The sequence below is a fragment of the Staurois parvus genome, unplaced genomic scaffold (genome assembly GCF_062004578.1).
Source record: "Staurois parvus isolate SC_StPar_1 unplaced genomic scaffold, SC_StPar_1.0 ptg000704l, whole genome shotgun sequence".
In the NCBI taxonomy this organism is placed as follows: domain Eukaryota; kingdom Metazoa; phylum Chordata; class Amphibia; order Anura; family Ranidae; genus Staurois; species Staurois parvus.
Genome location: NW_028318500.1, coordinates 2,586,847 through 2,614,560, shown reverse-complemented (window position 1 = coordinate 2,614,560; position 27,714 = coordinate 2,586,847). Strand labels below are relative to the sequence as shown.

The window sequence follows — 27,714 nt, the reverse complement described above, 5'->3', positions numbered from 1 at the left end:
TTCACCCTTGTACAACCCCCCCCCCCTCCTCCCAGCTCTCACTTCTGTACAATACACACCTTTCCCAGCTCTCACATCCTCTGCACCAGACCTCCTAATTTTCCCAGAGTGGTCTTTCTACACAACACCCCTTCCCCCACAGCTCTCACCCTCCCTCACAGCTTTTCCCTGCATCAAATCCTCAACCTTCCCACAGCTGTCTCTCTGCACTACCTACTGCCCCCCCAGCCCATCCTTCCACAGCTCTGTAGCCTCTGCAGAAATACCCTCTTCACTGCTCTCCCCATAGCCTTTTCTCCTCTTCAGACATACAGCCGGCACCACTCATGTACACGTAGGTTTTTGTCTTTTTTACAAGCAGAGAACAATCTGATTTGGGCAGCTTAGCCCATCAGAATGGTAGCACAGAGCCGAGGAGGAGTTTCAGAGTGCTGTCAGCTCTGTGCTACAGAGGTTTGACAGGCAGTGAGTGGAGACAGAAGCCACCACTCGAATCCCCACTTTAAAGCAAACATATAGGCGGTTGAGGCATTGGGGCCCAGGGCACCCATCACTAGCACACAGAAGAGGAAGTAATGCAGAAGACTTCCCTCTACCGCTGCCTGTGCTGACAGGTTGCAGAGGGCAGGACTGCCGGAGGTGGCGGAACAGAGGTCTGCCATGTTCTGGGGTCCAACCACAGTGGCGGAACGTCAAGGCCAGGTCACAGGTGCTACGTTTGTGACCTGCCAAAATACTAAAAGTAGACTAAAACCCTTTTAAAGTTTAACAAGCTTAACAAGCTTTCTTTCCCTTTTAAAGTTTAACAAACTTACTGGAATGTACCCAGCAAAGCCTTATATCCTGCAGAATGTAGAAAAAAAGATATCTGAATTCCATCTGGACATTTAAACAGAAAAAAATGCCTAAAGTCATAAATTTGTTTCCTCTTATGACTCAGAATTTACCTTGAGGCAATCACAAATATGAATTCTTACTTCTTTTGGCTTATAACCAGGGAAACAGAAGGTCATTATTTATTGTGCACAGATCATCATTCGAATAATAACGTCTGTTGCCATTTTTTAGACTATGAAGCTAATAGAATTTGCAACATATATGAATTTGTAATCTGATAAAAATTTGTTTTGGTATTTTTACAAGTAGCACCACCCAAAACTGTTCTGTAATGGTTGGAGCAGAAGGGAGTTCTATCCCCCACCAGGCCTTGGATCATGGTACAGAGACTTGATAAGAGCACTTTATGTCGGCTACTGAAGCATGTTCTCTATATAATCTGCACATACATTTCTATGTCCAGTGCCTTGAAGTACAGTTTTCCCAAACTTGTACTCAAGTCACACAAACAGCTCATGAGTTTTTGTATAACATAGATGTTACATACATACATACATACATGGTTAACCTGTGAAACTGTAATTTGTTGTCTTATTCATAAGAATGCATTGAAGGTCTCTCTTTAGTAAAACTCCCAGCAGGTCTCCCCACCAGATCTCGAGAGAGCTGTATACATTTGGTGGGGGGTTGTACAAGACTCACTTCACACAGAATACTAAACAAAAACTTGTTTTGGGCTGACTTCTTTAAGACCTGTATACAAGGATCAAACCTTGGACAGTTTAGCAGGAACTGGTTGAATTTTGATCTGTGTGCAGCCCTCTCTGTTTGACAGAAGCCAATTATTGATGGCCTCTGTCAAATGGTCCAACTAGAAAGCCTGCTTTCATAAACTGCTGCAGTGCTGATCAGTGGATTCCGAAAGGAGGGAAGCCCCTGCTGTCAGAATACAATAGTGCAGTGGGATTGATTCCTGCATCCACCTCGCTTGTGCTGATGCAAGAACCACTGGCTGAAAAAAACCCCCAAAAACTCAGTGTGTACTCAGCTTAATGCAAAAACGTCATTCCTCTTAAACCCAGCCCATTCACAATGGGTAGACTGTCTTACTGCGACACGTCAACATGCGAGTGGTAATACACTGCAAAACAGTGGTAATCTATTAATGGGCCCTGTGAAATATCAAGGTCAATGTGTCCTTTTGTTCACCAATTCTACAAAGTAAGCCAAAAATACATGAATTCTTCCCAGAAGCCAATTAAAAGGCATCCTTTTCTTCATGTTAATTGTCAAAGAGGGAATTTAAAAGGGATTTAAGTACAGTTTAAGTGCCAATTCTGACCCCTTTGTGTATATCATAAAATAAATATAAGGTATAAGCACCACAGGCAGTAATGGAACTATTGTACCTTTATGGAGCATTTTCAGTAACCCTCCAAAAATTAAAAGTCAGCAGCTACAAAGACTGCAGCGGCTGACTTTTAATAAAAGGACACCTACATGTACAAGGATCCAGCACTGTCCTCACTCGGGTTGGTTCTCTGCTTGTCTTTGGCTCCCTAGCGCCAGCATGTTTACTAAGGGAATCCGGAGCAGGCTTCCCACTGCGCATGCTGGAGCTGCGCTTTGTGAATGGTCTTGCAGCCTCAGTTCACTTCAGCTTCAAGTGGAAGTAGGAGTGGGTCAAAACCAGGTATCCACTCCCCCCCCTCCCTAAAAACTGATTGTTGAAACCCAACTGTTGTCATAACCAGCTTTAATTTTCTGGAAAAACCTTTCAAAGCCCAGCATTCAGACTTGAAAAACTTTCAAGTACTAATCTCTATTTGCATATGCACACACAATTTTTAAACTAAATAATGATGTCCCTTGACTGTGCTACAGTAATCAATGATGACGGTGGATGTAGCATTCCACCAACTGTCTTTCAACAACCCTGATGTGAATTTTATAGCAACAAGTCAGCCTACCTGAATGCGTATGTCTTCTGGTGCCAGCTGAGCTGCCCGCGGATGCTGTATGCGATAGTGGTGACAAATTCCCCGCCCAAACCAAGCTCAGAACATAATTTCAGTGCAAACTTCTCTGGTGAATTCTCCTTCTCCGACATGTCCCATTCAAACTGGTCCACCAAAGAAATGTTCCCAACGTGGATATTCAGCTGAGAAAGAACATAAGGACAAAACCACGAACCAGAAAGTGAGGCCGCTATCCTCTATTCACCAGCATAAGTAACTTAGAGACAGAGCTGATTGAACACTCATAGGCAGCCTTGCTTAAACACAGCAGAATCTGCAAGTGCCATGCAAAAATGGCATGCAGGCATCAACTTACTTACACACTGAACAACTAAACTGTCACCTTATCAGAGAAGACAAACACTGCATGCTTACAGTTGCTCTAAATGAAGTCCATGCAACACACTGCAAGGGCATGCATTTGGGCCAGCTAGGAATGAATATAAAAAGATAAAAATGTTACAATGCTTTGAAAAAACAGAAAAGATTTTGTTATCAGTGTACCTTGATAATGACTCTCTGATCGGACTGATCCTCAAGTATGCTGTCAGTGGGATAAGATTCTATCTGCTGACGGATCGCTGAAGCAATAGCCGGTACAAAAGCAAGGGGGTTAAGGTCTAAATCATCACAGAGGATCTCTGCAAACATTTCAGGAGTCATTAACTTCTCTGTAAGAAGAAAAAAAAAAAAGAAATCATATACACAATAAAAGGAAGGTTTGATATTTTCTAGTGCCTGTTCTGTATTCCAGGCAACAAGTGAAAAAATTCAGTGAACTGCCAATGATATCTAGCAATTATGGCAACTATGATTATATCAGAAAGTTCACTTCATTTACCCTAATCTGAGTTCTCTAACAAACTGCAGACAGATTCCAGAAAGCATCTCACAGGGTCAGTGGGAATGGGCTTTCTGCAGCTTCAGTTGCATATCTTTCTCTCTCCTCCCAATGTCTCCACTCACCTCCAGTGTGTGTACTTTTTTTTTTTTACTGTCCTCACTCTGGCATCTCTGCTCTCCTTTACTGTTCCCACTCAGCTTTGGTAGCTCTGCTCTTCTCTAGGCCTTGTTCACAGTGCATACAGCAAGCTTTTGCAAAGCAACTGTTAAGATTTCATCAGGCTTCGGGCAGCATTGATGAAGTCTTAACAAAAAAACAAAACACAAAACTTTAGTTCCAGTATAGGGATGCTCCAACATAGGTCTTAATGGGAGTGCAGACTTTCAATTTAAACAAGTAGCTAAAAGGCTTCAGCATGCATTCAACAAATTTCAAGTAGTCCTGAAACCTAGTGTTCAAGTGACAGTCAAAACTTGATTGTGCTTAGCCTCGTAAAAGCTTGTTCATATTAAACAAGTTGAAGCCTTATGTCTTCACTCAGCTCCTGCAACTCTGCTCCCTTTTACTGTCCCCACTCAGCTCCTGTGACCGTGCTCTCTTATGGTTTCCACACCACTCCAATGACTTGCCACTTCCTTTTATTGTTTCTTTTCAGCCCCAGTGACTCTGCACCCTTATATGGTCCCCACTCAGCTGCTGTGACTCTGCTCTTTTACAGTTTTCACTCAGCTCCTAATAACTATGCACTCTCTTTTATTGTTTCCACTCAGCTCCAATGACACCCATATCCTTTTACTGTACCTTCTGAGCTCCAGTGACTCTGCTCACCTTGCACAGTTAATCAGCATTACACAAACCATTTTTTGGGGTTTTTTTGTTTTACTGACTGGATAGCTCACCTTTTGACAAAAATGATAGTTGCCTATTTTGCAGTTTAGGCAGAAAGATTTACTAACACATAAGCTTAGCTGGGGATTACCTCTGAATTATAAGCACCACAATACTAGGCATTTAGAAAAAAGTTGCTAGTTTATTTGTAAAGCTGATCTATAATCAAATACACACAAAGGTCAGTGTTAATTCCACTAACCAAATGGATCCCAATTTAACAGTTTAATAGATTCACGCAACCACCGACCACCAACTGTAAACAGTTCCCTAGCAAACTGTATGTGAAGTTTTATTTCAGCCTTGTTGCGCTTTTATGGATAGTTAACTAAAAATAAATTAAAATGTCCTCACACACTTGTCAGCAATGAAGACATAATGAAGTTCCAGCATGCTGCACAATACTCTCTTGGCTGTCCATTGCCAGTGAACATGCTCCTCTCTCCAGCTCTCCGAGGAAAGGGGTATTTTTACTGAAAGGTTTAAACTGGCAACATGGTCTAAACAGAGAGAGAAGTGTAACAGATAATCAACTTGCATCCTCTGGTGTCTGTTTTAGGCCTAGTTCACACTGGCTTTGAAAGCAGGTGTTTGAGGGGCGTTTTTAATGCTCCTCAATGCCTATGCAAACAATGCTATGGGCAGCACACAGTGCTTTTCACATTATGAAAACATGAGGCGTTAGCGTCACATTGCTTCAAAATTGAAACCTCACATTGAATCAGGAGGAGTTTGAAGCATTTCAACGCCTCCTATTCAAGTCTATGGTGACGCTCCTCAAATGCCCTGGCAGGCGGTTGCGAGGCATTTGCAGTGCGGAGCGTTAATAACATTACAGTTTATTTAGTGTGTGTGATGTGGTTTTAATGCTTGTCAAATACTTATAAAACACTTGAAAACTGCACATAGGGCATTTGGGGAGTGTTTTTAATCCTTGTAAAAAGCCAGTCTAAAGCTCATTAACACCTAACGCTCATACTAAAGCTCATCAACGCCTAACGCTTATACTAAAGCTATAGCAGCGTTTGGTAGGAGTAAGAAATTTAGTCAAGTGTGAACAAGCCCTTAGTCTCAGAGGCTTGCTGCCCATTGAACCCCAATAAAGCTGGAGCTTCACCATACACCTTAATTCTCATCAATTTATAAAGCTTTTATACATTGTTCAACAAAACACAACTGAATTTGCTACTCTATATTAGTGTGCCCCTTCTATGTACGCTATAGCAGATCTGATTTTTTAGATCCATTTTAGCTACAAAGGTGGTGTAAACTGGTGTAGTGTAGCAAATTCAGTAAAATAATGTGATATTGCATTAATCAAAATCATTACATTTTGTGGCATGCAGAGTTTTTTTACATTTCAATCAAAAATAGGTTTTAGCACAATTTCACAAAGCAGGAGTAGGAAATGTATAGTGTAATCTCTAGATAGCATTTCAAGGCATACTAATCAGACTGCAAGTATCTGATCTCAACGTAACTCACTAATTCTGTCTCACGTCAAAACTGGAGTATGCTTGTGCCTGCAGCTTTCAGCATGACTTTCTGTATCATTGCACACAACAGAGATTACAGAATATAAGCCCAGAGTGCTGTGTAAACATTAAAAACTAGTACTTGCATATGTCTGTTATAGAAAATGGGCTGACTGTACCTCAGCATTGGTGGAGAGGTGAAATAAAGTACTTCCAAATGCTTCTGTTTAACAGTCTAAACAAGTCCCAAATCCAGATATAATATGCATGATCCTCAAAATGTAATAAAAAACAAAATACAATGTTGTTTACCTCCTATGTTATGCCTTAGATGCTTCCACACCCAGCCACTGCTCATAGGGGGAGGGTTTTAGCAGCAGGGCTGCCAATAAAGAAAGCAGTGAGAAAGGCTAGGTGTAACCAAATGCTGACTGACAATGCTAATAGCCACACCCCATGTAACATCTCATCCCACAGTACTGCAAGCAGACACTGTCTAATGGATCCTCATACTACAGAAATCTGCATGAGGTGGACTTTTCTTGCACAAATATTTGTGAGTCTTTGCAAGGGGACTAATGGAAACTAACTGCACTTATATATAACACTGCAACACGTTTGTTTTTAAATGGGAGGTCCTAGTTCTACTTTACCTATTGGGCTCACACTAAACATGAAGCACTTGAGGCGCACTTTAAATGAGGTGTAGAAATAGGTGCCCCCCAAGATTAATGTCCTATTGAACTGAAACTTCACTTTGAAAACACTCTAACCTGACATATTTAAAGTTGTTGTAAAGGCTGAAGGTTTTTTAGCTTCATGCATTCTATGCATGAATGTAAAAAACCTTCTGTGTGCCTGAGCCCCCTCATTACTTACCTGAGCCTCATTGCAATCCAGCGATGTGAATGACAGCCTCGGGTCTGTTGTCAATCACAGCCAGTCAGCCAATAAGGAGAGGGGGGCGCCAAGCCACAGCTCCATGTGCGAATGGACACACGGAGCAGTGGGTGCCCCCATAGCAAGCTTCTTGCTGTGGGGGCACCAGACAGACAGGAGCCAGGAGAGCCTGCAGGGGACCCGAGAAGAGGAGGACCTGGACTGCTCCGGGCAAAACCACTGCACACAGCAGGTAAGTATATACATGTTTGTCATTTTGCAAAAAAAATGAAAAAGAAAATTAACCTTTAGAATCGCTTTAACAAATTAATCAGTAGGCTCCAAGCTGTGAAATAGTATCTCTGACCATATTGTTACCTCTGCAGTGAAATATGAGGTAAATGGAAGAACAATCATTTTCATTGATCTGTGTCTTTTGTTATGGTCTGATCTCATACAATGTTGAATGCCACAAAAAATCTACACAATCAGGTGGTTTCTCTTAGGCCTTAAAAAGCGCGGGATGTTATAAAAATACCAGTAGCGCTTGCTGAAGAATGCTGCGTTAAAAGCACAAGTTTTATCAAGTTTTTTAGCGTTTATGCATTAGCGGTTTTCATAAGTGCCAAATAGCAGCGTTTTTTAGCATTAGAGCATTTTGACAGTTGAAAAACTCATCTTCAAATGCGGTAGTTGGGGGGGTTCCATCTTGAAAACACACCTGCCAACAAACGCCGATAAAAGCCTGTGTGTGTATGGACACATAGGATAACATGCTGGGGAGTTTACTGGCTATAGGGGAAAAAAAAAAAAAAAACCGCCTGACGCCCAAAACAGCTATATAAATGCCCAGTGTACATAAGGACTTACTTATGTACTAAATATTTTAAATATGTAGACTCAGCACCTCTTTAATATCCACATAAATATTTACCTCACAATAATGTACCATTTTCACATAAAATGGTATATAAGGGGTGGTAGGAGGCATCACAATTCGTTCAAAAAAAGTAGAGTCATCAAGCATCTACAGGTTCAGTGTTGCCATGTGGGTCTTGTAACACAACTTTGAAATAAGCAGAAAATAAAAGTTGTGATGATAGTGGCTGCTGCTAACATCAAATTGTGTTCCCACAATAGTAGAGCAAGTTCAAAATAAATAAGTGATGTAGCGCTGCTATATAATAGCTACAAAAAATGAAAAAGTGACATAACTGCATAAAACATCCATAAGGAATTCATAAATGTAAAATCAATCAGTTAATATTATGTAATAAAGATTCTTCCATGATTCATGCGTTTTCTTCTTGAGCTGGTATCCCAAACACCATCAAGTGAAATAGTGCACATAACATATAGTGCCACCTCAGTGCTCACAGAACACTCACCTCAGAGCACATGGAAATGCGCTTTATAATATCAAAGACAAAAGGATTCTTCACTTTTTTAATCCACAACCATATGATAGTAATCAGACACCTTTGAGCTTTCAATAGATTGTCAAACCAGAGCCAGGGATCGGTCCCTTTAGGGTGATGAAGGTCACACATAGAAATGTGTTTGGGATACCAGCACAAGAACAAAACACATGAATCATGGAAGAATCTTTATTACGTACATAATATTGATTGACTGATTTTACATCTATGGACTCCTTATGGATGTTTTATTCAGTTAAGTCACTTTTTCATTTTTTGTAGCTATTATATAGCAGCATCACTTATTTATTTTTAATTTGCTCTACTATTGTGGGAACACAATTTGATGTTAGCAGCATCCACTATCATCACAACTTATATTTTATTTTCTGCTTGTGTTTTTCTTTTTCTCTCTCTCTCTCTCATTATTGAGGTAGCGCAGGGGGTTTCACTACTATAATGAAGATGATCGCCTAGACTTACTACTGAAGAAAAAAAAACCAAAATGAAATAAATCATAATAATTGAAGACATTTTATGTCATTTGTACCATTCATGTTCCAGGTAAAGGCATCTCGTAACTTCTGTCCATCTATCTCCATGTCCAACCTGATAGGAACTAGTACTTCTGGCTGAGAAGCATTTTCATGAATAACAGCTGGATCATGGTCATCAAAACTGTTAATGAGTGAAAAACATCAGTCAGCTCTAATCAAAATTTCAGCAAAACCAGAGTAGCACAAAGCCATATCTAACCAGTAAAACAATGTTCTATTCAAACAGAGCGGAAGGCCCACGTCATATGTTCTTGATTTCTAGTCTATACCTGTCCAGTGCTCCCCCCCCCCACATGTTTTATTGGAATTAATTTTTACAAGTCCCCTTTTCAAGGATCTTTTATTTCACTACACAGGCCATATAGAGAAGATCTACATGGAGCTGTGTCCTATCAGAATAGTATATCACAAAAATGCAGGGAATAAGGGGGGGGGGGTGTAGGGTCTTGAGGGGCAATAAAAGCATTCTAGTCATTTAAATCAGAGATAGCAAATCAATGTAACATTCAGGTGCAAGATATTACTATCTATGAGCCAAGCAGACAAGTGTTGACATAAAAAAAAGTTCAGGTACCAGGTGCAACATTTTATATGTACTGTCTGACACCCAAGATTTCTCTCGCTCTACCTTTAGCCCTGGTTCACACTGATGTGACTTCAGGTGCGACAAGCAATTTACAAAGCGCAGCTGAAGTCACATCTAATGTATTTCTAAGGCACGGTCTTAATCAGTGCGATTTGAAGTAGCGCAATTTCAAAGAGTTCCTGCACTACTTTTTTCCGATTTCATTGTGACTTACGTTGACTTCTGTTAAATGAAGTTGCAAGCCAAAGTGAAATCGGAGGTACAAGTCGCACTGATCTGTGGCTTTGAAATTATACTACTTCAAGTAAAGCAACGCAATGTCAAAGTCACATTCAGTGTGAACCAGGACTAAAGGCGATTTAAAAAGGCTAAAGATTTTTTTTTTTTAACCTTTATGCCTTCTCGGCATTGAGTGCAGCTCCCGCTTTGCACAAGAGTCTCAGCTCTCTGGGGACTCTCCCTCCTCACTGGCTCCTGTTGTTATCAATCACAGCAGCGAGGAGGGAGCGGGAGGGCAAGGGCGAGCCGCACTCTTTGCTTCTATAGAAAAAGGAGACAGGAGCCAGGAAGGCTGGTGGAGGACCACAGAAGAGCAGATAAGTGTGACGTTTGTTATTTAAATAAAAATATGGCTTTAAAATTACTTTAAGTAGAAACTAATGATTTTGGGTCAGCTCCTATTTATTATTTTTAAAAGTTCATACATTTATAAACTTGTTTCTTTTTTTATCTATTTACAATCTTCAATTTACAATTAAACATTAACATGTATGCCTCGTTAAATTTAAAAATAAAAAAAAATAAATACATTTTTCTCTGCAATACATACACAATTCCCCATATTTTACGGTTTCCAAATGTTGCAAGTACTGAAAAATAACTATTAAGCCTGCCATAAATCCAGTGGGCTTTAAACTTTCTAAAATGAGCCGACAATGATGCCTTTGTTACACTAAAATCCTAAGCATTGCTCCAGCCCTGCCCCATTCACCCCTGATGGACTACAAACACAATCCCTTTGCAGAAGAGGCTGAACTGTCTGTCCACTAGAGGAAGTCAGCAGCTTACTGGTTTGCTGCCAGGATCAACAGTTGTTTTTATGGACTTGCACATTTTCTCATGTTTAACATTTAAAGCAGAACTTTACCCATAACAACTTGATAAAAAATAATGTTCTTTAGCAAGAAACATGCATTCCACAATAATTATGCTACCAAAATGAGTGTGCTGTAAATTGCCTCCAGCATTGCTCCTGTTTCTTCTTGACAGAGACTGCCATTTTGCTAAAGCCCAGAGCCCATGAGCAGCAAAAATTCCTTAGGCTGTCAGCAGATCGGCCTCTACAAAATCGGCACAGTGCCTAAAAATAGAGAGCAACTGAGCATATGCAGAGCAGAATGAGAAAACCGTATAGGCACTTATTTTTAATGTTTTACATAGCTATACCTGCAAAAGGGGCCAGATTGAAGTGATCTAGCAAGACTTAATTTTCCGACTAAATTTTCACTTTAATACTGCATGTATTGCAAAGATGTACGGGAATACATGCTTTTTATTTTGTGTACACACTTTATTTAAATTATACAAGATTTCCAGAACACTATGGGTTAGATAAAAAGAGATAGCAGAGCAAAGGTTATATTCTGACAGCGGGGACTGATACACTGATCATAACTGCAATGCTGATCAAATAGAAATTTTCCAACAAGCTGGTTTGAGAGATGTCCCTGCTGAACTGGGTGAATTTCGATCCATCTATGATCTGCTTGAAGTTTCATCCTCAGCTGCTGAGTCCTTTAGCTCTGTATACCAAATGCTTATCATCAAAGAAACAATCTGACAATGTGAAAGTTCATCTAAAGCTCCACTTGGTGGCTTAAAGGGATAGTTCACCTTCACCAAAGAACTGCCTAGCAGTAAGGATCGTCTGTGGATAAAAAACTGTGCGTCTCTGACTAAAGCTGAAAAATGTCCTTATAGCTATAAGTGTAGGCCATTTACGAACCTCATGAAGTCTGACTGGAATACTCCCAAAACGTTGCCAAGTGCTTCCAGGACATTGCTAAGTGGAGCCTAGTCCTTAGTGATCAGCACCGCCATCACAGGAGTGAGCTTTTTCTCTGATTCAGACCCCCTACATGCTCTCTTTCTCTCCCCTGATCTAGTAGGTCTGAGCTCAGAATGATAGCTCACTCCTGTGAAGGAGGAGGTGAGCAGTAATGACTACGCCTCACTTAGCAACATCCTGGGAGTATTCCAGTCAGGCTTCATGAGGTATGTAAATGGCCTACACCTATAGCAAGAGTATTATTCAACTTTAGTCAAAGCTGAACAGTTGGTTTTTATCTACAGACACCCCTAATCTGCATAGGCGTTTTTTGGTAAAGGTGAACTACCCCTTTAAAAGAACGTAATATATTAATATGCAACATTTTATACTCACCTGACTAAAACTGAAATTTATATGTTAAGCCTACCCATCACATATTCTGTACAAAACCATTCCTAATTCTTTAACAACAATACAATATTCTTTAACATTGTATCATTAGAAGTAAAATCCACAGTGCAATGTTATAGAAACAAAGTTTAGACAAATCTCACCAAAGAGGGAAAGTTCTTTTCTTGTCACGACCCAAGCGATTTCTGTTAATAGTAGTCGAACAGGGCACAGCATCTAAGTGATGGGAGCTGTTGGGCAGTGTTGGAACCCACTGGCTGTTTCTCTTTGCTTTTTGTTCCCTAACATTAAAAACAAATAGATGAACAACAGGTATTCAAAAACTTTTTTTTACAATTGGATATATAACCATTAAATGAAGAAAGGCAACTTGAATCATTGAGCAAATTTATATATCCAATACCCAGAAGACGTCAGCAATATGGCTCATCTTTTACTTTAAATTTAAAAGTAATTTAAAGCCTTGTATAAAATTAATAGCATACTTAGGCTGTAAAAACACTAATTACCCTTTGACTTGCATCTATTAGCTATATCTTTTAGCCCTGTTCACGCTATGTTGCGCATTTGTGTGTTTCTTATGTATGCTGTCATGCTTCACATAAAGGGCAGCACAGTCATTTCAACGGTCTGCCCTACGCTTGCCAAAGAAGGTCATGTACCTTTTTAAACTTCAAGCTTCGTGTGTTTTCACATGTATAATCATCTGTTTTTTTTCCCTTACAGAACTGGGGTGCTATTAAAGCGGTAGTAAACCGCAGGAAAAAAAAAGACCCCTGAAGGTAATGTCACAATGTGCTAGTATACATCGCATACTAGCACATTAGGTAAAATATACCTTAAAATGAAGCCCTCCAGCTGTCACCACTGCAGAGACTTCCATCTTCACCCGGTCCTTCTTTCAGGTTTGCTATCTCCGGCCGTCTGACAGGCCGGGCCGCGATGGCATCACTCCCGCACTTGCGCGCGGGAATCCTGGGCCACGGCACACAGCTCTGAAGGAACAGCACGGATATGTGGTTCCTTCAGAGCACATGTCCCAGCTTTTGGAAAGAGAGAATATCTCCTAAATGGTGCACATTTAGAATATATTCATTTAAAAAACTACTACCACTTTAACAATGGATAACAAGTGCAACAAGCATTTTTGCACCTTTCTTAAGAATTCAAAAATCGCATGCTTTTTCATATGTTCACAGACTACACCAGTGTGAATGCAGCCTTAAAATGCTCATAGATATAAGAAATTCTCCCAATCTGCATTTGTACCTCCCATCTATGTGGAAACAATAGACCATTCAGAAGCGAGAAAGCAATTACACAAATTAGAAACCTTGTTCAATGGATTCTGCGTTCTTTAGGATCACTTACCTGAGGTAGGTTGGAGGCTCTGTGCTAATGGAAACAGCTTTGTATTTCTCATCATTCCCATCTAAGATCTCTTCAACTTCTGAAGCTTTCAGTAGAGTAACACTAGTAGCTAAAGTTGTGTATCCATGATCTAAGTAATAATCATAACAAGGGAGGAAATCGTTAAATTATCTATCGGAACAGTTGCCACCTTAGTGTTACAGGAATTACATGACAGTCCAATAATAAGATTTTTTTATTTTTCTATTTAAAGGATAAGTTCACATTTTTAAAACAAATAATAAATGCACATCTTTTTGTGCATTTATTATTATTATTTTATATTAGGAGCTTGTAATGTATTGCACCAGTGATCATCAGATAGCGGGTGCAATCTCAGGCTCCTTCAGACTGTCAGTATAGCTGCACTAACACATTAGGGGAAATGCACTGAAAGTCCAGTGGCCAGATTAAGCCTGTCCAACAAAAATATGACCTGCATATTACGTAGGCAAATAATTTGAACTTTATTTTGTGAACCAAAACCATCACATCCAGGCTTCAATAAATGAGGATTTCATGTGACAGACACAACTGGGACAGGGGCTTTTGGAGGGGACTGCAGGCTTGCCTCCTGCCTAATGACCATGAGTCCTGGCATCTGAGTGGACTCTATACTTTGGGAGGTGTGTGCCTGGGGGGACCGCTGGAGTAGTTTTACTTCAGATTCAAGTCTATGTCTCCCCAAAACATAGACTCTGAGAACTAGAGGATCAGGATACAGATTTGGGGCCTCTGTGCCCAAACCAGCATTGACTGCTCCAACCCCCTCCTAGAGTGGATGTTATTATAATCAGCTCAAAATAACCTGATGCCTAGATCTCTTTCTGTAATCTATTTATTAATGTTTGATGTGTTTACATTGGGTCTTTCTCCCATTGTTAATTGAGTTAAAGTGGTTGCTGCATACAAAAGGCTTTTTACCTTCATGCATAGAATGCATGAAGGTAAAAAGAACTTCAGCCTTTACAGTTCCCCCAGCCCCCTCAATACTTACCTGAGTCTCATCATGATCCGGCGATGTGAATGATAGCCTCAGATCTTGCTGCTGTCATTTACAGCCAGTCAGCCAATGAGAGGGGGTGGGGCCAAGCTGTGGCTCCATGTGTGAATGGACACACGAAGCAGTGGGTGCACCCATAGCAAGCTGCTTACCTTGGGGGCACCCGACAGACAGGAGGAGTCAGGAGAGCCAGCGGGAGACTAGAGAATAGGAGTATCCAGGCTGCTGTGTGCAAAACCACTGCACAGAGCAGGTAAGTATGACATGTTTGTTATTTTACAAAAAAAAAAAAACCTTTAGAATCGCTTTGTGTCACCTATCATTTGTCTGTTAGCTATTCCTTCTGTGGGTTCCTACATGATAAGTGTGCTGTCAGCTTTGCCTCGTTATCTAATCAGTGTGGAATGTTTAACACAATGTGTAATATTTGTTTTTTATTGTTCATGAAGGGACTACCCCTATTTCTGAAGTGTATAAAAACCTGTATTTTGGTTCAATAATGAGTGCAAGTTTGCACCTAAGCTAGCGTTGTCTAGTACTTGGGTGCAATGCCCAGATATAATATCTTGGTCCTGTGTCCCAGCGGCGAGAAAGCAGTTCTCTGACGGAAGCATCCAAGCGGGGTGCCAGGCGGTCCGTCACGTTTGGTGGCAGCAGTGGGATGCTTCCTGCAGTCTGGGACATCCAAATCACCACTGGGATATGAAGTCCAGTTAGCAGAAGAGAACAGGCTAGCCTGCAGTCCCCTCCAAAAGCCACTGTTTCAGTTAGGTCTGTCAAACTTTAAAAAAAAAAAAAGAAAAAAAAAAGAAAAAAAAAAGTGCAAAAAATTGAAATTGCAAACATTTAGAAAACCACCTATTCTCCCATATGAAGTCAAAAAGCAAGGGGTGACAACTCTTCTTGCAGCAACCTGGTTTGCATTGCCCAATTTCATCATTTCTGCATGTACATGTAAGGGCAACCTTCAAAGGACATACAGTACAAGGGTAAAGCAAGTGTTCAATGAACAACTCCAAAAACATGCCAGGAAAACTCCAAACATAATAGTTTAATAGATTTGTGTGCCTTTTGGGGCGGAACAATATCAGATTTTCTTTGCCAAGTGTATTCCAGTTAGGAAATACATTCAACAGTACTGAAAGAGATTGGCTATATGCTTTTTACCTTTAGATTATAGCATCCAGACATAACTAAAGACTAAATGACCTTTCCCATCATATCTCTTGGGTTGCCACAGTGAGTGTGTAGTTACCCAACAGATGAAGAGAGTTAATCATGGACACTGCTTTGATACAAGTTGATGAGAGGGACTCACTACCAGGTCATGCTCTACCATGTACTTAAAAGATTACACTGCAAACCTTGAAAGTTATACCTGATGTCACATAGAACTTCCTGTTCCCTGGATATACAACACAAATGTTTTCCGACAGTGAAAGGAATCTTATTTTGTGCTTTATACTTGGAACCTATATGTCAATGGTGTGCTGACTGGGGCACAGCAAGTGTATAACCAGACAAACATGGTTAGAAAGCGTGAGCAGTGAATTATCTTTGGAGACACATTTTAGTTGGCCATACATAGAGAATCTCACAATCTGGAAACAAATACATTTCTCAAAAAATTAAAGGAACACTTTTATAAACACATCAGATCTCAATGGGGAAAAACAACATGCTGGATATCTCTACTGATATGGACTGGGTAATTTGTTAGGAACACAAGGATGCCCCATCATTTGATGGAAATTAAAATGATTAACCTGCAGAGGACTGAATTCAAAACCACCCCAAAAATCAAAGTGAAAAAAATGATGCAGCAGACTAGTTAATTTTTCTGAAATTTCATTGCAGCAACTCAAAAAATGGTACCCAGTTTGTATGGTCCCCACATGCTTCTATGCATGCCTGACAACATCAGGGCATGCTCCTAATGAGACGACGGATGGCGTCCTGGGGTATTTCCTCCCAGATCTGGACCAGGGCACCAATGAGCTCCTGGACAGTCTGAGGTGCAACCTGGCAGTGTCAGATGGACCGAAACATGATATTCCAGAGTTGTCCTATTGGATTTAGGTCAGGCAAGCGTCGGGGCCATTCAATGGTATCAATTCCTTCATCCTCCAGGAACTGCCTGCATACTCTCGCCACATGAGGCCGGGCATTGTCCTGCACCAGGAGGAAACCAGGACCCACTGCACCAGCGTAAGGTCTTACAATGGCTCCAAGGATTTCATCCTGATACCGAATGGCAGTCAGGGTGCCATTGTCTACCCTGTAGAGATCTGTGTGTCCCTCCATGGATATGCCTCCCCAGACCATCACTGACCAACCACCAAAACGGTCATGCTGAACGATGTAACAGGCAGCATAATGTTCTCCATGGCTTCTCCAGACCATTTCACGTCTGTCACAAGCTCAGGGTGAACCTGCTCTCATCTGTGAGAAGCACAGGACGCCAGTGACCTGCTAATTCTGGTGTTCAATGGCAAATGCCAAATCGACCTCTATGGTGCAGTGAGCACAGGGCCCACTAGAGGACGTCGGGCCTTCAGGCCACCCTCATGAAGTCTGTTTCTGATCGTTTGGTCAAAGACATTCACATGGCCCTGTCCAGCTTTCCTAGAGTAACTGCCTGTCTCCTGGAATCTCCTCAATGCTCTTAAGACTGTGCTGGGAGACACAGCAAACCTTCTGACAATGACACATATTGATGTGCCATCCTAGAGGAGTTGGACTGCCTGTGCAACCTCTGTAGGTTCCAGGTATCGCCTCATGCTACCTGTAGTGACACGGACCTTATATAAATGCAAAACTAGTGAAAAACAGTCGCAAAAGATGAGCAGGGAAAAAAATGTTGGTGGCCTCCACCTGTAAAACCATTTTCGTCTCATTGTTACCCATCTAGTGCAGGCGTTGTTAATTTCATTAATACCAAAGCAGCTGAAACCGATTAACCACTTCAATACCGGGCACTTTTACACCATTCCTGCCCAGGCCATTTTTCAGGTTTCAGCGCTCTCAAATTTTGAATAATTGCGCGGTCATACAACATTGTACCCAAACTAAAATTTTATCATTTTCTTCACACAACTAGAGCTTTCTTTTGGTGGTATTTAATCACCACTGGGGTTTTTATTTTTTGCTAAATTAACAAAAAAAGACCGAAAATTTTGAAAAAAAAAAAAAAAAAACCACACACGTTTTTCTTTGTTTCTGTTATAAAAGTTTGCAAATTAATTGTTCTTCATAAATTTAGGCCAAGATGTATTCTGCTACATGTCTTTGGTGAAAATAACCCAAATTAGGATGTATTTTTTAGTTTGTAGGAAAGGTATAGAGTTCACAAACTATGGGATATATCTGAATATTGATCAATCCTGAACTAACGACAGCCAATCTAATTTCTTGAGGTCCAAGAATGTCAGAACAGTACATATATCCCCCAAATGACCCCTTTTTGCAAAGTAGACAGTCCAACGTATTTCATAAGAGGCATGGCGAGTTTTTTGAAGTTGTATTTTGCTTGTCATAATTTTTCGGAAAATGAAAAAATGTAAGAAATTATTTTCACTATCTTTTTTTTTACATACTGTCACCAGAGCAGTACAGCGTCATCATATAACTGGCATGGCGGTGATCAGGGACACTGAATGGTGACAGTATGAAAAAAAAAAAACACTCATTTTTTTTATTTTTTATTACATTTTTTCTTTTTTTTAAGTTTTATTTTTCATATTTCACTATGATCAAAGTAGTACAATGTTACCATAGTAACAATGTACTACTTTGGGGAATTGATCAGTATTTTTTTTTTTTTTTTTTACACAATTTGCTTATAGCAAAGAATTACTTTGACATCGATTCATTCAGGGTTTTTTTGTGCTTAGCTGTGATTTGGCCATGGCTAATCACATGACACTGAACCAAATGCGATTTCTCCTGCGCTCCGGGACCCAGGCCAGTGGTGAGTAGATGAAATCAAACTCCAAAAAAGCAACCACCGGAGTATACAAGGTCGTGCAGCTCCAAACCAAGGCTGGGGAAGCGCGAACAAAACTGTGAAGTGAAACAACAAGAGGCGCACCAACCTTGTGCATTACCTCAGTAACCAAAATGTATTTAGTAAAAGAATGGTACTCACAAACAGCGAATAAAAACAGGCATGTAAGTCCTCCAAGGGACTTCAAAGGCAAGAGGCCAGCGCGAATCCCATCATGGGGGTAGGCACTCAGTACAGCTGACGCGTTTCGGAGGTCATGCCTTCTTCTTCAGAGCCAGAAGGCATGACCTCCGAAACACGTCAGCTGTACTGAGTGCCTACCCCCACGATGGGATTCGCGCTGGCCTCTTGCCTTTGAAGTCCCTTGTAGGACTTACATGCCTGTTTTTATTCGCTGTTTGTGAGTACCATTCTTTTACTAAATAAATTTTGGTTACTAAGCTAATGCATAAGGTTGGTGCGCTTCTTGTTGTTTCACTTCATAATCACATGACACAGCTGGGCTGTCATTGGCCCAGCTTGTGCATGTGATCGCTGTGACCATTCACAGCTAGACACACTAGTATACAATGGATGGCATGAATGAAGCCATCCATTGTATATAACTGTCATGTGGCCTGCTGTGATTGGTCACAGCAGGTCACATGGTACCGGCAACAGGGCCGGTACTCAGATCTGTCATCGGCCGTGTCCAAGGTACACAGCTGGTGACAGATAGCGCCGCTGCGCGGCTCTGCAGGCACGCAAACTGCGGATGCTCGAAAGGACGCCATATGGTGTCCACCCGGAAAGGTGAGGGTTTTTGCCGGACGCCATTCGGCCATAGGCCGGGAAGTGGTTAACAACCCCCTCTGCTACTTAACTAACCAGATCAATATCCCAGGAGTTTAATTGACTTGATGCTATACTCCTGATTAAAAAGTGTTCCTCTAATTTTTTGAGCAATGTATAACTGTTGGTGCAATATGTTCTTTAAGATCTGTTTCTTCCACCAATATTCCAACCCATCATATCCCATGCAAAAATAATGCCACTTTCCCAAAATGATTACTAGCATATAGAGATTATTGAAGTGAAACAACGGTAAACAATTTCAGACAACCTATTTTCTGGTAAACATGAAAATGACACAAAATGCAACACAGAAATCTAAAACATGCATCTTTGTCCTTAAGGTGATTGTAAACCCTCAATTTTTAAAACAACTATACAGTTTAAAATAGAAATGAAAGGCAAAACATTTGTGTATAGACATAAAAAAACATATATGCGGTACATTTTTTTTATAAGTGATAACATACCCTCTGTTCTCAGCTGCATAAGTTCTCGGGGAGGAGAAAGAGCATTACACTGATCTTCCCAATAAAAGGCTGTGCAGGAAGGGCGGGTGATCAGGACAAGCCTGACCATTGGATAAGATCACACTAATTTCCCAGCATAGCTGGAGAAGTGACCACGCAGTGTTTTCATGCCTAGTGTGGTCACTTTTAATAGGAAAAGGAAAGGCAGAAACACCAAAAATTTCCCACAAAGGAAGCAACCCAAAGAGAACAGGATATGCTTTTAAATAAATACATGGTACAGCAGGCACATACTGTATCAAGAACATGAAATGTTGAGTTTACATATTCTTTAAAAAGGTAAAGCTGAAGTTTTTTTACCTTTATGCATTCTATGCATGAAGGTAAAAAAAAAAAATCGATGTGCTGCTCCCCCCACAGACCCTCCTAATACCCACCTGAGCCCCCTCTCGATCCAGCGATGTGCATGGGAGCTCACCTGTCCCAGGACACTCACCTCATTGGCAGAGACAGCAGCGGTAGCCATTGGTTTCTCAACCTTTTTTCCAGTCGAGTCACCCTTTAAAATTACGAACAATTTCAAGGCTTTGTGTAACTAAAAGGCAAGCTTCATCCACTCGCCGAATAGTATATAATTTTTGGCCAATTTTTAGACATGTTGCCAGGCACCCATAAAGAAACCTGAAGGCACTCTATGGTGCCTGGGCACCCTGGTTGAAAAAGGCTTGCCTAGAGCAGGGCCTGGGAGCAAGCACACACCAGTGCCCCCATAGCAAGCGGCTTGCTAATGGAGGCACTGGTCAAGGAGAAGGAGCCAGGAGTGCCAAGGGGGGATCCGAGAAGAAGAGGATCGGGGCTGCTCTGTGCAAAACCACTGCAAAGAGCAGGTAAGTATGACATGTTATTTATTTTTTACAGCAGAACCTTTAATATCGCTTAAAGTCATGCACAGTCTTCTCTGCTAAAAGGGAAACTGCCAAAGCAGAGCTACTAACTGGCCAGCTCTGTCCTGTACATCACTTTTACAAACTCCCTAAGCACACACCTCATGACCAAAGCCAAGAACTGGACATGTGACCAGCTGTATGAACTGAATGAATATTGATCAAAATAAACTTATTAAGTAGACAGTAAAAGTCTACTTGAAGGTCTACAGCCAAGTATTAAAAGCATGTAAAACCCAGAAAACTTTAAAACAGTATTTACATTTCTTCCCATGTGAGGAGGCTACAATCTTCTTCCTTTCTTCAACAGTGGCCAAGCGTCTCCAAAGAGAAGGGTACCTTTTGTACAGTGAGCCCCTAAACATGCGCAGGTAATTCCCCACCTGTAAAGAAAAATAAATGTATCACCTTAGAAACCACAAATGACAGCAACTTGCAAAACAGGTATCTGAGGAGACACATCGTTAGTCATGATAATTGAAGAAAGTGACCCCAGACACACCAGAACATCAGACTCACAATGTGGGTACAAAGGCTCTCCAGCCTACATCCAACAATGTATCTCTAGAAACCACTAAAGTAAATCTATCCCAATATAAATATGGGAGCTGCCATCCCGGATTTGTTATAAAAAAAAAATGCCAGGGACCAAGGCTGTCATCTTTATCCATGCTGCATTTCTTGGCGAATCAGAACTGGAATGCAGAACATCCAGACTATGGTGGCTGCAAGATTGATCTAGGTTTAATGAGTATCAATAACACTTTGGGGTAGATTTACTAAATCTGGAGCAGCTGTACATGGTAGCCAATCAGCTTCTAACTTCAACTTGTCCAATTAAGCTTTGACAATTAAATCTGGAAGCCGATTGGTTTCTATGCAGAGCTGCACCAGATATTGCACAACCCAGTTTTAGTCAATAAACAGCTTGGAGTCTGTAAACCAGAGCAAGTATGCAGATCAGGACTTCTGACATTCCAATAAGCATACTTGTTCCAGGTCAGTAATGCAAATGTGCTGAAGCCAAAAAGTTAGAACAGCAGCCAGGAAAGAAGTATTATTTGAAGAATGTAAACAATGGCAATGGTCATTAACTGCTTTTCCGCCGCCCTCTAGCAGAATTACTTTATTAATTATTGCCCCAAATTGTGTATAAATACCTGATTTTACATCCCTGGGTAGGGGGCGTGTGTGCGCCATACCTGCGCCGCTGTTGGAGGCCTCAGCTGTTGATCATCGGGTCCCGGACGGTGATTCCCTGTCAGCTCCTGTACACTGCTGTGTATTGCTCTGCATAGCAGAGCAATACAGAGCAATGTGCTTACACAGTAAATCACACACAACACCAAGTAAAACAGCACACAGTTAACCCTCTCAACGCTCCAGATGTTAACCCCTGCCTGCCCAGTGTCATTAGTACAGTGTCAGTGCTTTTTATTTTTACATTTTTTTACTGGACATGTTTAACCACTTGCTCTCCTGAGGATTTAACCCCCTTCCTGACCAGGCCATTTTATGCGTTACAGCGCTGCGTTACTTTAACTGACAATTGCGCGGTCATGCAATGCTGCACCCAAATTAAATTTACGTCCTTTTTTTCCCACGAATTGAGATTTCTTTCCGTGGTACTTGACTGCTTGTGCACTTTTTAATTTTTTGCGCTATAAGAAAAAAAATACCGACAATTTTGAGAAAAAAAACAATAATTTTGACTTTTTGCTATTAAACATGTCCAGTAACAAAATTAAAAAAAATCAAATTTCGTCATAAATTTAGGCCAAAATGTATTCTGCTACATGTCTTTAGCTAAAATAAAATCCCAATATGTGTAAATTAATTGGTTTATGTGAAAGTTATAGTATTTACAAATGGCGGTATAGATACTGGAATTTTTTTTTTTAAACTAGTAATGGCGGCGATTAGCGACTTTTAGCAGGACTGTGGCGGACATTCTGACACTGAGAGGAACTGGCTTGGTGTCACTGACATCCCCAGTGATCAGTGCTAAAAAACAAAGCCCTGACACTGTACTAATGGCACTGGGCAGGAAGGGGTTAACATGAGGGGAGATCAAAGGGTTAACTGTGTGCAGGGTGTGTTTTACTGGGGAGCAGTGTCAGTGTGTTTCATTGCAATCACACTGTTTTGGTTGGCTGTGCTGTGCACAGCCACCCAGAGCAGTGTGCCCGAGCTGACAGGGCAGAGGACTGTTAGTAAACAAAAAACAGTCCTCCCCCCCGTTGGAGATGCTCAGTAATAACTGGCCAGGACCCAGTGATTGACAGTCACGGAAGGCAGCACGCGTCCTCGGCTCATGCGCGCCCCCCTACCCAGGAATGCAAAATCCCATATATATATATATATATATATATATATATATATATATGGGATTTTGCATTCCTGGGTAGGGGGGCGCGCATGAGCCGAGGACACGTGCTGCCTTCCGTATATATATATATATATATATATATATATATATATATATATATACACACACACACACACACACTATTTTGCGCACCCCTGCTGCCCTGTAGCAGTATATCTGCTATAGGGCGGCGAGAAAGCAGTTGATAGCAAAATGTAAAAAACATTTTTTTTTTTCAAAATTGTCAGTCTTTGTTTATAGCGCAAACAATAAAAAAAAAGCAGATGCACTCAAATACCACCATAAGAAAGCTCCATTTGTGGGGAAAAAAAGTACATAAATGTCATTTGGGTACAGTGTTGCATGATCGTGCAATTGTCAGTTAAAATAATACAGCATCGTATCGCAAATAATGGCCTGGTCAGGAGGGGGGGGGGGGGGGAGGTTAAAAGTAGAAAAAAAAAAACTACCTGCCCGATGGCTGGAACTACATTTCCCGGGTGCTTGGCAACAGGAATCGAACATCCCTGATGACTATTTCAAACCACACTACCCGTGCACCTATGTGAACAGGCACCATAGGAAGCAATGTTTTTTCACGTCATGCGGATTGGATGCGGTTCAAACCACATGCAATCTGCATATATGTGAACCGGCACTGAAGCTACACTGAAATGAATTGTTGCTTTGTGGCATTTCTATAAAAATAAACAGTGACTTGCTAAAAAAAAAAAAACTAAACAAAAAAACTAAAACCAGTGTCCCCCACTGCTTATAGAGTACATACACCAGGCTGCATAGATAAACTGCTTGATTTTCTGTGCAGGCTGAAGTGAACAAGCCTTTAACCACTAGCCTACAGGGCTGTTGCACTTTGAATGACAATTGCGCGGTCATTCAACACTATACCCATATGAAATTTTTATCATTTTTTTTGTGACAGATAGAGCTTTATTTTGGTGGTATTTAATCACCTCGGGGTTTTTTATTTATTCTTAAACAAACCAAAAATCACTGAAAATTTGTTATAAAATTTTGCAAATAAATGATTTTTCTCCTTCACTGATGTGCGCGAATGAGGCTGCACTGATGGACAGATAGGTGGCACTGATGGGCATTGACAGGCATCACTGAAAGGCAGCACTCATATGGCACTGTTAGGTGGCACTGATAGGCAGCACTGATAGGTGACACTGAAAGGCAGCTCAGATGGGTACTGATATGTGGCATTGATGTGGCAATGAAATGTGGTACTGATGGACACTGACAGATGGCACAGCTGGGGCTACAGAGATCATCAGTGCCCTGATGATCAGTGTAGATATCCCCTCTGAGTAATGCTGATTACCGGCTCTCCTCTCCTCAGAGTGACAGCTCGTGAGGAGAGAAATGCAGATAACCGGCATTTCCCTATTTACATGTGATCAGCTGTGATTGGACACAGCTGATCACATGACTGAGCCGACATCTTCGGCTCTTTCCGTTGATCGGTGATCCGCTGTGTCTGAGGGACACAGCGCACCACCGATCACCATGCGCTCCCGGAGCCGTGCATGTGCGGTAAGAATGGGAGGACGTCATATGATGACCTCCCAGAACGAGAGAACTGCCTTGCGTCCGTCATTTTACTATATGGCGGGTGAGAGGCGGTTAAATGACATGTTTGGGTCCCATTTGAGTCTATAGAATATTGGTGCTCAGGAGTGGTGTGCACAGCTAATTGTATTGGGGGTTAGGAAGGAGTGCCAAGGGGGGTGATATATATATATATATATATATATAGTACATTCACGTCAGTCCCTAACCCTCAAGGGGTGTACAATCTAAGGGTGCTAGCTCACATTCATACATACACATACCAGGGCCAATTTAGACAGGAGCCAATTAACCCACCTGCATGTCTTTGGAGTGTGGGAGGAAACCTACACAGGCACAGGGAGAACATGCAAACTCCAGAGAGGTGGTGTCGTGGTTGGGATTTGAACTAACGACCCTAGTACTGCCAGGCAGAAGTGCTAACCATTTAGCCACTGTGCTGCCCACACTTTAATAAACAATTTCCTTCCTTCCTTTTTGGGGACCAGCATACACCCCAGTGCACTTCTTTGTGTGTCTGTTCACACGCTTTTTTTTGGTTCACTTTGTTATATCGTTTTTGCGTACTGTGGACTCGAACAGAAGAGAAAACAAAATGTGTATGAATGAGGGCCCTTCGATTGTAAGCTCCTCGATGACAGGGACTGATGTGAATGTACAGTATGTAAATGCCTATTAATTATAAATAAATCGGATATCTTCACACACAAGGGGCACTTATTTACGCTTGCAATTGGAAGGGGGATAAGCGTTAAAATCCCAACGGATGAGCTATGTTTTTACCACTCCTCAACTGCTCCCCTTTTTCAGTCGAAGCAGCGGCTGGGGGTATACACATGCTGTTGCAGAAATGATACCCCATCACGCTCCACAGGCACTACAGCCCGCCAAGCAAGACTTATTGAAGTGAACGGGGCCATGCTGCAGCCGCACACAACTACAGCACAGATGTTTGGTATTTAGGGGGTTAAAACAGGTGGTGAGGAGGTGATACAACACCTCCTCACTGCCTATCGCTCTCTGAAGAGGGATCCGAGCGTGGATCGCCCTTCAAACAGCAAGGCAAGTGTAAACAAGGCTGAACTGTGTATGAACGATTGGTGTGATTTGTGTGGAAAACGGTACAAATCAAAACTGGGATTTCCACACAGGGAGGGATATCATAGGCCTAGGGTTGCCGCCTCATTTAAAACCAAAGGCATATTAATTACACAGGTTCTGGGGCTAGTTTATTGCAGATAAGGGACCAGGTGAGTTTAATTACCACCTTAATCAGCCCTGGAACCTGTGTAATTCATATGTTTTCGGTTTTAAAGACATGAGGTGGCAAGCCAACATTGGACTGCTATGGGCACTATAGTTGGGCCTAGCAGCCTATGTTATTCATACGAAGTAATACTGATATGTATTATACCGCCACCATTCCTTCCTCCCAGTGTAGTATGTGATATGAGGGTGTGTAGAGCCCGCTCCTCTCCTCAGCCCACCACTCGTATCATTGTCTCCCCTCCACTCTCTTTGTCTCAGGCCTCGCTCTCCGTACGGTTAGCCCAGCGGGCCCTGTGCAGCCACAAGGCCGACTTCCGCGGCCCTTACCTCGGAGCCGATCATGTAGAACTCCCCATCTTCCTCCAATTGAAATTTCACCGGCTTCTGGCCAAACGTTTTACTTAGCGCCATAATCATCTTGCCGTCCACCAGCGCCGGGCCCGCCGCACTGAGCATGCGCGGGTAATCAGCCTGCCACTAAGCCTGCGCATTGGAAGATCCTCAGACTGAGCATGCGTGGCATAGTGTATCCCTGGTAAGCGGCGCTTTGCATGAATCGTTGTGTGTGTCTGTGAGCTGTGTCATCAGCGCGCGTGTCACGTTACATACGTTCTCCAGTCTTGTTCGTACGCTGGTTCATGGTAGGCTGTAACATGGTGCTTTGGTAAGAATTTACAGAGCGCCTAGCTGGTATATACAGCCAAAACAATTTTAGTTTCTTTTGGAGAATCAAAAGGGTTACATTTACTGTTTTAATACAGCACAAAAGCATTGTGTTTCATTGCGCTACTATGGAGTATCCTGTAGCAGAATCACAAGCCCAGGAGCTGATCAATTCATCTGTCCGGCTTAGCCCAGATGGAAGAAAAATATATTTTGAAATACATTCAAAAAATATTCTTCCCAAATATATTGACATATGTTTGAAATGCTACAATTTTGGCCATATTCAATATATTTCAATAAATATATATATATATATACATATATATATATATATATATATATATATATACTGCATGTTGAAATGTGTTTCTTTTACAAAATATATAAAAAAAGTATTTTTAAAAATACATTTCAAATATACTGTATGTCTTTAAAAACACAAATCTACATTTTTGGAATGCATTTACAAATATATGTAAAATATATATTAAACTGACTTTTTTATATGTTAAAATTTGAAGAATATATTTAAAAAAAATATATTTAAAATAATAAAATTATATTTTTAACATATAAAAAAGTAATTTTAATATATATTTTTACATATATTTGTAAATGCATTCCAAAAATGTAAATAATAATGGTGTGAACCTCCTGCGCTTACTAGTGTTCAACTCTATATATAAAGAAGAGAAGCTGCTAACATTAAATCATATACCAATGATTACCATAGACATATAAATAATAAATTATAATGTAGCGCTACTCACATAATAAACAAGTGCATATAAATATATATACCAAGTGTATCAGTTAGTGAAAATTTTCAAATCAACTATTGACCAAGTGATTTCATGCAAAAAAACAAACAATTATATGTGAACACAAAATGTGATGGTGATAATTGAAAACAATTAATGCTGATCAAATACAATCTTCAAAAATAATTATAATGACCTAAATCATATGGAAAACATATATATCTCTTTATACAAATCAGTGTAAATAATATATAAAATCACACGTGCATATAGTGAACATACTATAGTGAAACCACAATACAAAAACAACACAATCAGTGGTCTTAAAGTCCAATATATGCCGATGGTAACACTTAGATGACACACACTCGTGCTGATATTTTTGTGCAAGTGGATATGACAATCCGACTACCGTCTGGATAAGCCT

At 41.0% G+C, this 27,714-nt stretch overlaps 1 protein-coding gene across 2 annotated transcripts in view; it reads right to left on the bottom strand.

The window, feature by feature from the left end:
- SMARCB1 (SWI/SNF related BAF chromatin remodeling complex subunit B1) overlaps positions 1 to 26,344 on the bottom strand; it is a 34,399-nt gene extending 8,055 nt beyond the window's left edge. For both annotated transcript variants that reach the window (XM_089653195.1, XM_089653196.1), the window contains exons 1-7: positions 26,188 to 26,344; positions 20,890 to 21,010; positions 13,335 to 13,464; positions 12,107 to 12,244; positions 8,910 to 9,037; positions 3,360 to 3,526; positions 2,808 to 2,998 (exon numbers count right to left, since the gene is read on the bottom strand). In XM_089653195.1, coding sequence (XP_089509321.1) covers positions 2,808 to 2,998; positions 3,360 to 3,526; positions 8,910 to 9,037; positions 12,107 to 12,244; positions 13,335 to 13,464; positions 20,890 to 21,010; positions 26,188 to 26,316 — 1,004 coding nt within the window. In that variant the 5' untranslated portion in view covers positions 26,317 to 26,344. The remainder of the gene's footprint in view (positions 1 to 2,807; positions 2,999 to 3,359; positions 3,527 to 8,909; positions 9,038 to 12,106; positions 12,245 to 13,334; positions 13,465 to 20,889; positions 21,011 to 26,187) is intronic.
- Between the last annotated feature and the right edge of the window lie 1,370 nt (positions 26,345 to 27,714).